Below are 14,562 nucleotides of genomic sequence, written 5' to 3'. Positions count from 1 at the left end.
GCCACCAATCCATGGCCACCCTGAACAAACCCCACAGGCTTGTCACTTAGGAACTAAGTCACTTAAAAGCAGATATATTATATAGTCATCACCTTCACACTGTTGGAATTAGACCTATTCTATACGGTGTAAAATACGAATGAACAAATGCTCAGAGAAGGAAAGTGCTCAAGCAATCTGACTTTTCTGATTAGGCTAAAATTTTTCCTCCTCCCATTCTTGCTCTGGAAACAAAACACATGAATTTGTTCATCAACCTAATTGTAAAATAGAAAACAAGACAAAATCTTTCCGGTTTACTATTAATTCTCCTTCCACGGAACCAAAGAAGCTGAATGTACATAAGATTTAGATTGGTACAGAACTTAAGGTGTCTCTCTTGGGATCCTTTGTCCTCCTAAAGGTGGACATCCCCTAAAGTATTTCATTTCTGTGTGAGCTTAGCTGGGAATCAGTGGCAGATGACAAATGCTCAGCAGTCTAATGCTACATCCCAAGAAATGCTGGTAAATATATGAAAATTTGGTTATCCTCTGTGGTTATTACCTAGTTCAATCAAATTGTGGTCCAGGTCTTTAAACAGCTAGTATTTAAAATGTTAAGTATTTGCTCTTTCAATGCCAAAGTAGCCTGCTAATTTCTGTTACCTGGTTGTGCCCAGTGAGAGCCATACCTGTATTCCTGCCAGAGCATGTTGGGCCAGTTTCACATTCTTGGATTCCAAAGCCAACTGGAGAGGAAGCAAGCATTTCTCCCTGGCAAACACATAAATAAGGACAACATATGAGCTCAGCAAAGCTGGCAGTCAAGTGATGCAAGCCTTATGCATACCCACTCCCAAATACTGCGACACACATACATAAAAACCATAACCGAGAATAAAAATGCACATGGACTTAAAAAAACATACAGCAAAAAAAAAAAAAAAAAAAAAAAAAAAAAAAGAAAGAAAGAAAGAAAGAAAAAAGAAAAAGAAAAAACAAAAAAAACACCAGTGCAGAAATGAGAGCATATCGGCACTTTCCTTGGCCACAGGAAGAGCCAACACAAGGACCCTCGAGCAATTGTTTCGGTGTACAAATTATTACGTGGCAGCAGTCTCACCAGTCCGTGCACGTGCCTTACTCTCTCGTAAATATAATTGCTATGCCCAGTACACCTGGGGTGAACAACTCTAGAAAGCACCATTGATATAGATTACAATGTTTTGCTCATACCTCTCTCTCGTCTACAAAGTGAATGCATCACCACCACTACTCTGCTTCATCAATATAAATTGAAACTCTATTAACGTGTCAGTTTCTCTCCAATTCCAAAGTGTTCAGTAACCATTTATCATTTTTAAATTCACTTTTTAGTCTCTATCAGGTAGAGCTGCATTGTGTGATGGCTTCTCCATAAACATGTTTCCAGGACAGAAATATAAATATCAGCATCTTTGACCAATGAGAAGTCCCTGGTACCATGGGAAGGATGAAAAAGACGTATGTGGAGAGGTACGCAGAAGTTTTAAAGCTTAAAAAAATAACTGGGCACTAAAATACGTTAAGAATAAGCCAAAAGAGCTGTTTAAAAAACCCATCTTTCTGTTAGAACATTCACTCTAAATAATTAAACAATATCCAAGAATTTTAATCAACCTATTATTTCCCCATGGAGCTACACTGGCACAACAAATGGAATGTTACTTAATTTTACCAGGATCCCCCGCCCCCACTTAAACCACAGCAACCTCATTTTTATCTGTTTTCTATTTTCAGCATAAACTGAAAGATTCATGGAGTATGAAAGCTACAGGGTGAGGCTATGGGATTTCGTCTTTGGAGAACTAAGGGTCACTGTTGTAGAGCACAATGAAACAGAAAGTTAATTATAGCTCTGATTCCTTCCTATCAGAAGGATGTCAGGCCCTGCAGCCCTGCTGCTTTTCTGTGGATCCTCCAACAGCAGCTCCACAACAGATGAAGCAAGAGTCCCAGACCATCCCTGATGCTGGCCACAAAGACAGAACAAAGACAGATTCCATTAGAGAGAACATGAGCCTTCCCAGTCCTTCTCATCTCTCCCCTCACCAACCCAGTGCTACAATAGCCATTTTTATGTGACAGTCAATTAACACTGCAGCCGTTTTTTTCATTAGACATATCCTGCGACAAATGGGTAAATTACCCAACTATGTTCCTTCCAGCTGCGGGGGCTGGGATTTTGTCACTGTACCTATTACCACCAGCTTACCTACCATTATAAGGCAAACTTGGCTATGCAGTCAAGTAAAGCAGGAGTGGCTGAATTGTTCCCAAGTTGTTGTTTGTTTGTTTTTTCCCTTTGGTTTAATCATAACCAGTTTATAAGCTGGACAAATTAACTGGAAAGGTGAATGCTGATAAGTAGAAATAACAGGCAGATGGAGTATTAACAGAAGAACCACAGAGTCTCATCTGCAAACCCTTGAAACAAATTTCCATCAGGATTCATTCACTGGGAAAGAACTTTCTGCTCATATTTGGAGTCAGATCTGCCAATGATGGCTCAGTACCCATGAGCAAGTATGTAGGTCTAAAACCCCCATGGTCTCACAGCCCAGAGGAAGGAAAGTCTCTGCTGAGTGGCCCTGTGCTGCAAATGCACAAATCGCACACATCACCCACCAAGGGCACCAAACAAGAGCAGAGGCCACACTCGGCAGCCACAAGGACACTCTGGAAATGCTGAACCTCATGACCTTTGGTAAGGAGCCCTGTGTTGGCATATAAGCAGCTACAGACTCCTATGGCTCTGCTGTCTTCAGAACTAGTCTTTGAAATCCTCATTCCACTTTCTCATCTACTTCCACATTCACACCATTTGTACCACAGACCTGAGCCAAGCTGTGGACAAATGTCAGCCCCTGCCTCCCAGGGTTGTACCATGATTCTAGGGGCCATCACTGTGTGGCCTGCTTCCATGTGCTAGTCATGGTCACAGGACAGGACTGAAAGATGTAGTGGTTCAGCTAAGTTTGGGCTGAATTGAAAGGTATCAGTGTTTAGGGGAAAGAATCACATAGACCTGGATTACTTTAAATTGTATGGTCTCAAGATACTTAATTCTGTTGGCTCTTACTTCCCAATCCAGAAAAAGGGCATCTGACGACCAATCCTACAGGGTAGCACTAAGGAGTACAAATAATGTATCAGGGGTTGGCAAACTTTTTCCATAGAGAGGCAGGTAATAAATATTTCAGGTTTTCTGTTCATGTTGTATCTGACCTAAGTACTCAATTCTGCCATAGTTCAAGAGCAGTCGTAGACAATACAGAAATCAATAAGCATGGCTATGTCCTAATAAAAATTTACAAAAACAGGCAACAGGCCAGATTTGGCCTACAGACTCTAGTTTGACCAGTCCTGATACAGATAAAGGCAGCACAGATCATGATTTCCCACAGGATAATAAGATCTAATCTTGTCAGAGTATGTAAAGAGATTTTGTCCAGGATATGGAGCTAACTGTCCTGGGAGGACTTTGACAAAACCAAGCTCTCTCCTACAGAGAGATCTTTTAGGACCAAGATCTCTCTTAGTAAATACTGTGTTTTGAGAAAGGAGACGGAGTTCATCTAGGTGCGAAGCCAAGGCACTCCGTCCATCCAACCATCTATTCAACCAACTTTTAAGCGCCAGCAAGACACCATCAGGGTGCTCAGAAAAATCTGGCCAAAACCACAACTGAACAGATACTTGCTTTCATTTCATTCAAGGAAAGACAGAAAAAAACAAAATTAGCCCTTATTTCTCTGTTTAGTACCTGTCACTTCAACCTTAAATAAGCATTCTTATCTGGTTTTACATTTGAGAAACTGGAGGTTCAGAAAGGTTCTGTAGCCTGCCCAAGGCTATATTGCTAAAATCTACTGGATACAATCCAAATGGGATTTGACCCCCCAAGACCAAGTTCCTTCCAACACCTTTTAATCTCAAAAGATCAAAGCACAATTAGAATCGATCTGTTTCCTAACCTTTTCTGGATCATGAACGTATCTGGCACATGACCCTCTTCCTAGGAAAAGTACAGAAATCATGTTGAGGACTCATGACCACCCCCCCCAAGCGCCAACTTCATATGGATCCCAGTTAAAAGCCCCCAACTTCAAGGGAAAGGACCCTGTCCAAAATGGCAGAAATTTTGATGGGTCAGGGAAGAGGGACAGGCTCCCTGACTGGGCTTAAGAATTCCACAAGGAACTACTGGGTATTTACCCCAAAGATACAGATGTAGTGAAAAGAAGGGCCATCTGTACCCCAATGTTTATAGCAGCAATGGCCATGGTTGCCAAACTGTGGAAAGAACCAAGATGCCCTTCAACAGACAAATGGATAAGGAAGATGTGGTCCATATACACTATGGAGTATTATGCCTCCATCAGAAAGGATGAATACCCAACTTTTGTAGCAACATGGACAGGACTGGAGGAGATTATGCTGAGTGAAATAAGTCAAGCAGAGAGAGTCAATTATCATATGGTTTCACTTATTTGTGGAGCATAACAAATAGCATGGAGGACATGGGAGTTAGGAGAAGGCAGTTGGGGGAAATTGGAAGGGGAGGTGAACAATGAGAGACTATGGACTCTGAAAAACAATCTGAAGGGTTTGAAGAGGTGGTGGGGGTGGGAGGTTGGGGGAACCAGGTGGTGGGTATTAGAGAGGGCACGGACTGCATGGAGCACTGGGTGTGGTGCAAAAACAATGAATACTGTTATGCTGAAAATAAATTTAAAAAAAAGAAAAGAAAAAGAAAAAAATCTTAAAAAAAAAAAAAAAAAGAATTCCACAAGGATAGGCTTTGAAGTGAGGTTATGCTGAGTCCTGGGGCAGAGAAGGAGGGTGTGTCTGTGTGTGAGACTCTCTTCAAGATCCCAGGTTTCTTCTCCCCCCAGACCCAGCAATGCCCTAGATTAGTATCACAAGCCTCAGCTCCTGACTTCAACAGGAAATGAACACATGGGAAATGAAAGAAGCTCACAGGCACGGCTGATTTCATTGTTTGCTCTGTGGTTCCGTGAAAACTCTGCTGTCTTAGTTTTTTTAAGTGATTTTAATAAAAGAGAATAACAGGCCTGTTAATTGGGTCTCAGGATGAAATTTATAATGAAGTTGCAAGGTGGCGCACACCCGGTCCCCTTTGCCCGTACTGTATTAGAATAAATCATCTTTTGATCTTCTAGATGCTGCCTCATTGGGAAACGGGCATACCAAATATTAATATTCAGTTACACTAAGTGATTATTTTTATGCACAGGCATGTGCAAGTTCCCTCTAGCCTAATTAAATAAGGGCAATGGCCTCAGGTTCCATGTCCTGACATACGATTATTCCTTAAAGAAGAAGAATTAGCTGTGTTGCATATGCATGTGGAACTCATCATCCCACGACACTGTGTCTGGTTGTGTCAAGGAGACTAAACCTATTTCCTTTACTGTGTTAAGACCAGCGTTATTGGGCTAGAAGAAAGCAATGAACACGGGGCAACTGAAATAGGTCAACAGCAGGAAAGTTAGGATTTACCAAAAATCAGCTTTCAATACCAACTTCAATATGAACTTGAAGTAAAACCAAATCAGTTCCTCAGTGTTGGCTGATTCCTCTTGGATGAACACAGAGACACTTTAGACTTGTAAGGTCTGCCGACTCTCCAATTCTAGGATTCTAGGATCCGAGCCATTTATTCGATAATTGCCTGAAATGCTTCATATAATAACCATGGCTCTGATCGAAAATCAGAGGCTTATATGTGCAAATGCCCATAATCACATGTTCATCTTTCCTATTTTATTTAATTACAACTTTTGAAAGTAGAGATTTAATTGTCAACAAGGTGAAGAGATATGAGATAACCTGTCCAAGGTCCCGTGTTTGCAAATGAGACAGCTGTGATTTAAACTTGGACCCTATGTGTCTTCAAGTCCCACAGCCTAGGCCTCCCCAGTGCCTTCACCAGTACACAACTCCCCACCAACTGTGGCATTAAGACACATGGCTTTAAAAACAGCAGTTCAAATGATTCCCAAGTAAAAAGACTGGGGCAGGCATCAAACAAGTAATGTAAATTACCTTATTTTGAGTGACCATTGATGAAGCAATGCATTATATTTGACAGCTGGTATGTAGTTATAAGAAGGTATAGACAGTTTAGATGAATGGAAAAGTGTGGCTTTAAAACCAGCTGCTGAGTTCAAGCTATAGCCATCCACTTTTCCTAGGGGCCACAGACATTCCTAATTTGAGTTCAGGAGGTTTTTTTCACTGCTTCCCCTCCGCCCTTGTGTGACACTTGGGACTTTATTATTCGTGTTTATGAATACTGAGGCTGTAAAGAGTTTGTATCAACACCGATGAATTTTCATTGACTAAGGTTCGCCAGGGCCAATTCTATGGAACCAATTGGAATTTAATTGGTTCCTTAATTCACTTCCTCTGCTGTGCTGTTAAATAGGTTTCCACTGTATTGTGATTTTCATTTCTATTTTAATAAAATTATTTTATCAGTATCAATCTTTTATATTTTATACCAAAGATTAGATTCACCCTCTAGGAACTTCTTTAGGCCCTACGAATGCAACTTTGAGCAACATAAAATTCCTTCTCTCCTGCAGCCTTTCAAGATTTCTTAGCAAGCCTCCTGCAATTATTAAGTTGAGCACATGAAATTACCATTTTTGCAGGTTGGAAAGCTTTGAATATCAACAATTTTATATGATTTAATCTATTCTAAAAATCCCAAATAATATAATATGGTTATGCTCATATTTTCTCTCAAAATAAATATTTTCACTATCATTTTGTGATAAAATGTTTACATGTACCTAAAAACATTCAAACAGTACAGAGGGACAGATAGCAATGAAAGTCAGTTAAGGTACCCTCTAAGACAGAGTGAGCTGAATGTTGGCGATGGGTGTTTTTAGACAGTGGCATGGGGGAATCTTTTTTTTTTTTATACTTTCTATTTGTATCAATTTTTATATAACTCTAGAATATACTTGCATAATTTGAACAAAATACTTTTTAAAGCCATAAAGCCATTGGCTCCTTACAAAAATAACCATCATTGCATTTCCTTCTGTTCAGCTCAAAAAGGTGAGTGCCTTTGCTTGTACTTAGGCAAAATATTAAATATGGAACTAAACTTTCTCCCATTTCTTATTGGTACTCACACTGACAATCCATGTATTCTTATTTTATTATTATTATTATTATCATTGTTTTTAGAGACAGAGAGCGAGCATGCACGCATGCACACACATGACTGGCTGGGGAGGAGGGGTATGATAGGAGAGGGAGAGAGAGAATCTTAAGCAGGCTCCACACCCAGCATGGAGCCCAATGACGTGGGGCTCGATCTCATGACCCTGAGATCATGACCTGAGCCAAATCAAAGAGCTGGACATGTAACTGACTAAGCCACCCAGGTGCCCCATTATAGTCCATATATTCTTTATAGCAATTATGCCTGCTGTTGTTGTTGTTGTTGTCATCCATAAAGAAAGCCTCCACTTATACGATAGGCCACACTATGAAAATTGATTTGCTTTTGTAATGAAAAGCATACTTAATTGTTTGTAGTTGCCCATCAGTTGTCTGAAAAGTTGTAAATACTATCTGGATTTTTTAAAAATTTAATTAAAAAATTTTTTTTATTATGTTCAGTTAGCAAACATAAAGTATATCATTAGTTTTTGATGTAGTGTCCAATGATTCATTAGTTGCCTATAACACCCAGTGCTCATCATAACGCATGCCCTCCTTGATACCCATCACCCAGTTACCCTATCCCCCAAACCCCTCCCCTCAGAAACCCTCCATTTTGGAGTCCAGAGTCTCTCATGGTTTGCCTTCCTCTCGGATTTCTTCCCATTCAGTTTTCCTTCCTTCCCCTGTGGTCCTCCATGCTATTCCTTGTGCTCCACATGAGTGAAGAAGCAGAGTCTTTCTCTGCTTGACTTATTTCACTGAGCATAATCCCCTCCAGTTCCAACCATGCCTATGTAAATGGTAGGTATTCATCCTTCCTGATATCTGAGTAATATTCTATTATATATATGAACCATGTCTTCTTTATCCATTCATCTGTTGAAGGACATCTTGGCTCCTCCCACAGTTTGGTTATTGTGGACATTGCTGCTATGAACATTGGGGTGGATGTGCCCCTTCATTTCACTAGGTCTGTATCTTTGGGATAAATACCTAGTAGTGTAATTGCTGAATCATATTGCACGTACAGTAGCACCAAAACCCAGAAGATACCTAGGAACAAACCTAACCAAAGAGGTAAAGGATCTATCATTTAGAAACTAGAGAACACTTATGAAAGAAATTGAGGAAGACTCAAAGAGATGGAAAACATTCCATGCTCATGGGCTGGAAGAATAAACATTGTTAAAATGTCTAAGCTGCCCAGAGCAATCTATACTTTCAATGCCATCCCTACCAAATGCCACTGACATTTTTCACAGAGCTGGAACAAAGAATCCTAAAATTTGTATGAAACCAGAAAAGACCCTGAATTGCCAGGGGAATGCTGAAAAAGAAAACCAAAGCTGGGGATATCATGACACCTGACTTCAAGCTATATTACTACCTGGATTTTACCTTTGCTATCTGATAGATCTGATGGCTCCTCCTCTCTAGTAGATGGGTGTATGAATGGAGGTAGGTTAAATTTGTTCAAACTCTAGAATTTACCTTGAAAATCATATTTTTCTAACATATAAGAGCCAAACTTATTTTCTTCACATTTTTTAAAATAAAAGAAGTCAATTCAGAAGAAAAAAGCTGCAAAAGAATAGAAAGTAACAAACATAAAACATTATCTTGTTACATTCTTGTGATGGGACAATGGTAAACCCATTTACCTTTTTAAAAATACAGAATACGATGGGTCAAGAAAACAATTCATAAAGGAGAATGCATTTTTATTTATTTTGAAAATACCTTTTTCCAGTTTTATTGAGATTTACTGACCTATAACATATTAATTTTAGGTGTATGGCATAATGATTTGAAATATATGTATACTGCAAAATGATAGCCACAGTAAGTGGTTAACAGCTAACACCTCACATAGTTATATTTTTTTCTTGTGATGAGAACTTTGAAGCCTCTTAGGTGAGAACTTTGAGGCCTCTCTTAGAAACTTTCAAATACACAACAGTGTTGTTAATTATAGTCCCCATGCTGTACATGACATCTCAGAACTTAATTATCTTTGGAAAAAAATGAAAAACACATCATGGCTTGATATTTTCCCCCACAATCTGGTAATACTTCTGCCAATAGATATACATTCTGTGTAATTAAGTAGAAAAACACTAAGTTTTTTTTTTAATTTCTAGAGGAAAAGAGACATGAAGTCCACACTCATCACAAGTGAGCCTGCTCTAGAATTCATCTTTTTCTATAACTATTGAGTGTTTATTACGTTCAGGGCATTGCACTGGGCACAGAGTACAGAACAGAGGGAAAAGCATACATCATTCCTGCCCAAGATAGGGACAAGTGTCAATTCAACCTTCTGATCTTCAAAAAGAAGGAAAATGACTGACAATGTTAGCATCAAGGCTATTAAGGTGAGCTGAGCCTATAAAGACAAGCGAGTCCAATAAAAGGATCAAAGCAAGTGGCCTTCTCTTTCCACCAGACACAAACGTTGTATTAGACACAACATATTGGTTTTTCTTTGGCTCGAGTGTTCTGTCAACAGCCAGCCAGACGATCTAATTGATACATGAGGGAGGAGCCCCGCTAGTGTAGAAAAGCCATTTATTAATAAAGGCTTCAGTATGCTGGGCACCAATTTAAGAGCTTAGGTTATAATATAATCTGCTTTAAGCTTCATGCCAAGCCAATGAGAAGGGACAAAAAATATCGATGAGGGACAGGAGCATAAGAGAGAAAATCTCCCTCCTGGAAATGAGGTGGGGCACAACAGGAGCCGTGAACTCAAACTCCTCGGCCCCAGAGGACCTTAGTGGTTACCATTTGTCGCTCTCGAACCCTGTTCCAAGACAGGGTTAAGCATTTTACACCCAGTAAGCCTGTGGAGGACCTTTCATGAAAGATGAACGAACAGCCCAGCTCCTTTCTTCCTGTCCATTGTCAATCCAGTATTTCCTCACATCATCCCCCATGTCAACCATTTACACACGGACTTGTACATTTTTCCACTGTGAAACACTAAACTCTTTCTCACCTCCATCAACACACTTAGCGATTCCTCACAGAACCTTTCCCTGTGGCCCCATGAAAGGTTTATTCTTTAACACTTCCATAAAAAATTATTTGTCAGTAGCTATCCAGAGCTTACGAACGTGAATATAGTTTCGCCGAAGATTTTCCATTCCATGAATCTGTTCTAAAGAAATCATTATACATGTAGCGAAGGTTTAGATGCAAAGGCTTTTCATTGTCCTTTTATTTATAATGTAAATCAGGTTAAAGAAATCATGACACATTCATAGAAGGGAATAATAGATAATAATTAAAAGTATTCTGGAAAGTTTTCATTGACACCGGAAAGTGCTTTGAAATCTTTTTTTTTTTTTAAAGATTTTTTTTATTTATTTATTTGACAGAGAGAGATCACAAGTAGACGGAGAGGCAGGCAGAGAGAGAGAGAGAGGGAAGCAGGCTCCCTGCCGAGCAGAGAGCCCGATGCGGGCCTCGATCCCAGGACCCTAAGATCATGACCTGAGCCGAAGGCAGCGGCTTAACCCACTGAGCCACCCAGGCGCCCAGTGCTTTGAAATCTTATGCCAAAAATTTAAAAATGAAAATACGATGGAGAATATATACCATGTCATGGCCCCGCTCTGAAATAAACCATTACTACAATTATAGAATAGGTGGAAGAGAGAGAGAGGCTGGTAAGAAATTCCTCAGAACACATCCAAAATCTCTCTCTGCCTGTTGGGAACATGGATGATCTTGGTTTTATTATTACGTGTTTCTACATTTAAAATTTTTTCAAGAATATATTACCTTTAGAAATAAAATGTGAAGCTAGCCTTGTACTACATGAGCAAAAACACCGTCTCACTTTCCTTCAAAGCTTTTGGCCCGGGACCCTGAATGGCCATGTTTCCCGTAACAGCTTTCATCTAATCCTTCCTGAGCTGCTTCTGTGCCAACTTCTCATACTCTGTCAAGTCACCACCCTTCCCTCTTTATCAAAAACTAGGCCATAATTCCTGGAACAGTTTCCCTTCTCCTTTCCTCTAAGACATTCTTTTGCCATTTTTCAAACACTTCCTGAATTCTTTCTTCTCCCTCAAGTCTTTTTGACTGAAAATAGGCTTGCTTGTCACACTAAAATATAATTACCTTAGTCATGTAATCTAAAATAAGTATGCTTAATTTCATTTTGCTTCTTTTTAGGACAGATTTTCCCACAATCAAACTTTTGGGCTTATCATGTAATATACCAAGAGCATGAAGCCTACCTCTAGGACTGTTTCTGCCCTGCACCATAACACAGAACCACATGCGTTTTGATACTTAATGATTTTTTTTTTTATGATGGAAGTGTTCCAACTGGCAATCAAGAGGTAGGACTCTGCCCAGAATTTCTGCCATGAAGAGGCAAAAAGCAATAAACCACCAAAACAGAAAGGATCGCTAACTCAAATATTCAAATCTTAGGGAAGAAGAAAAGTAGCTGGACAATACAACATAATCTTTTTTATGTGCTGACAATTTTATGCAAAAAGGTACTACCTCATGAAAAATAACAATTAATGGTATAAATATCTTTCAGAAAAGCCTATGTAAGTAGTAACTTGAAAAGGCAAAACCAAACCAGTCACATTGAGACAAAACTGTGATTTATGCTTTATTCAGAACTCAGTGACCTGTTAAAGTTCACAAATAATATAGATCTACACATTTTTTAACAGCGACTTCTCGTCACTTAAATGCCATGATAGTGCAATTACAGGACTAAAAGTAAAGTGACATCTTTCTGTTAAATAGAAATTGCTGGTTGTGATGTCAAATGCCTTTAAAAAACCAGTCCATTGGCAGGTCAGCCCAACGGGCAAAACTAAAATTTGTATTCCTCAATTGTCAGTAACTCCCTTGCAAAAAGTATATAAGATTCTTAGTATTAAAATGGTCTTTCCAAAAAAAAAAAATCATCTAGCCTACCATATATGTCCAGACTCTGTATGAAAACTTAGGCATATAATGAAAAGATACCTGCATGCAAACAAAAACAATGAATACTGTTAAGTTGAAAATAAATTTAAAAAAAAGATCAAAAAAAAAAAAAAAAGAAAAGAAAATATACCTGGCTCATGTCTACATGGAAGCCACAGCCTCAAGGAAGGAACAGACATGGGATATTATAAAAACATAGGTAAGAAAGTAATGCACGCTTTATTAAAGTATAAACAGTCAATTAGGAATGTATAACAGGGGTAGGAGAGATCCTGTCTAGAAAAATTCAAGTGTCTTCATGGACAAGGTGATATTCATTTGGCCTTGAAATTCGGGGTGTTGTATGGGACTTGGTAAACCAGGGAAAGAAGTGGGAAAGACATACCACGCTGAGGTTGTAGGTGCAAAGGCACAGAGTGTGTTCATTATGACTGGATAAGTCATAGTGGGAAGACTCATGAGAAAGGAGCCTTACCTTTGGTAGGGTAGATTCTAAACAGCTTTTGAAGGGTCTTTGCATACTATTCCAGAGAAACTGGCCTTTAGCCAGTTGAAAATGAGGAGCTAATGGAAGATTTTTAATCCAGGGAAGATTGTGACCTCAGACATTTTCTACAAAATGGAACTCTGGCTACAATGTAGGGAATGATAAAAAGTACACTATCATGGAATAAAATTCTAGAGTCCAGTGAATCTGCATCAAATTCAGGCTCTGCCAATTATAATCTGTACACTTAGTAACCTCTGCAACTCTCATTTTATATATGGACCTAATATCACCTACTGGAGAAATATTACAATGATTAGATAAAAAACTACATTAGAAAAATTCCTGATTCCTTACCCTAACATTCACAGCACTCCTGAAGTTTCCTGGCCCAGCCCCCGTCTTTTGCCACCTCTGGCTCTGTCCTGCCCCACAAGGGTCTCATAGCAGGGGTCTCAAGACTACAAGCTATGCAAACAGCTGCTGTTTAGCCAGCCCTTGGGCGTAGACATGCAGACATCGATGGCATCATATGCCTTCTGAAAGATAAAACCATGTCCACATGCAGTTTTTGGAAGGAGACTCAGCATCGTCTAAGAGGCAGGGAGTCTAAGAGGGAATTCTGAGGTCTCAAGTGCCCAGAGCAAAAACTGAGGGGATAGGGTGGGTTCTAGGTGGAAATGTTCCCTCCACCTTGATGAGGACAAGAACGGGGCCTCTACAAAACGAGCCCAGAGAAGGGTCACACTTCTCCCAAGACTTACAGTGATATGATAGTGCTTAGCATGTTGCACATACTCAACAAATTATTATTGTCTTTGGTACTTTTTCTCACTGTCACCACTTTCTTGTTACTATAGTTTTGTTGTTGTCATCACTATTTACTGGAGGCAGCAAAGCCTGGAGAAAGGGACTACACTGTTATAAGGGCCCAGTGCTGAAAGTACAATGCAGTTAGGCCATATTCAGGAATGGAAAGGAAGAAATGGAACCTAGAGATAGTACAGAACTGGAGTAGAGAGGACCTACTGGAAGAACAGTTTTGAGGATGGAAATGGGATGGATGATAACTGTATCTTTATATATTATAGAATTTCAGATTCCTTTGGGCATCTAAGTATTGGTAAGTACAAAACTGGATGTACTGGTTTTGAGCTCAGGAATGAGAAGATCTCCATCTTAAGGTAGCTGAAGCCTTGGAAGTGATTGAAACTTCCAAGGCAAAGTACAGGAAGAAGACAGCAGAAGGACAGAGCTCAGAAAAATCTGTCCAGCCAGTGAGTGAAGAGAAGAAAGGATGCTAGCAAAGAAGTCAGAGGAAACTGTGATGCATAGAAAGATGGCAGAAGGGAAGCTGTCCTTCAATGATATGGCCATTCAGTACTAGTACCTACTAATCACTGAGTACCCGCTCTGTGCCAGGCATAAGGACTGGCCATACATCCATGATCTCATTTAATTGAGTACTTACAAAACTGTGATTACCTCTCTTTGTGATCAATGAGCTAATGGGCTCAGAGATAGTAAGTACTTTGTCCCATGTCACTTAGCTGCTGTACAGCAGTAGGTCCCATTAGAAGCATAACCTTACTATTAAAACAGGAAAAACAAGGAACACTTTGGTCATTGCTCTAGAGGAGATGTAGAAAGAAGTAGTAAGCCCATCCATCAGAGGAAGCTATGAGCTGGGAACTTTCCCATAATGTTAGAACTCATTTAATCCTCATGGGAACTTGGACGGTGGCCATTATCAAGTTCATTTTACAGTCCAAGTCAAGGAGGCTCCCAAAGTCACATACACATGAACAAAAGTGGTAAATGGATGAGTCCAGATTCAAATGTAAGGACTATGCAACACAAAAGCCTTCTCTCTTTCCTAGC

General features: G+C 39.6%; 1 protein-coding gene across 3 annotated transcripts in view; it reads right to left on the bottom strand.

Annotated features, from left to right (window-relative positions):
- Positions 1-14,562, bottom strand: part of ARFGEF3 (ARFGEF family member 3) — a 180,873-nt gene that overhangs the window by 135,120 nt on the left and 31,191 nt on the right. For all 3 annotated transcript variants that reach the window (XM_047733626.1, XM_047733627.1, XM_047733628.1), the window contains exon 3: positions 674-755. In XM_047733626.1, coding sequence (XP_047589582.1) covers positions 674-755 — 82 coding nt within the window. The remainder of the gene's footprint in view (positions 1-673; positions 756-14,562) is intronic.

The sequence above is a fragment of the Lutra lutra genome, chromosome 6 (genome assembly GCF_902655055.1).
Source record: "Lutra lutra chromosome 6, mLutLut1.2, whole genome shotgun sequence".
Classification (NCBI taxonomy): Eukaryota; Metazoa; Chordata; class Mammalia; order Carnivora; family Mustelidae; genus Lutra; species Lutra lutra.
This window is presented reverse-complemented; position numbering and strand designations above follow the sequence as displayed.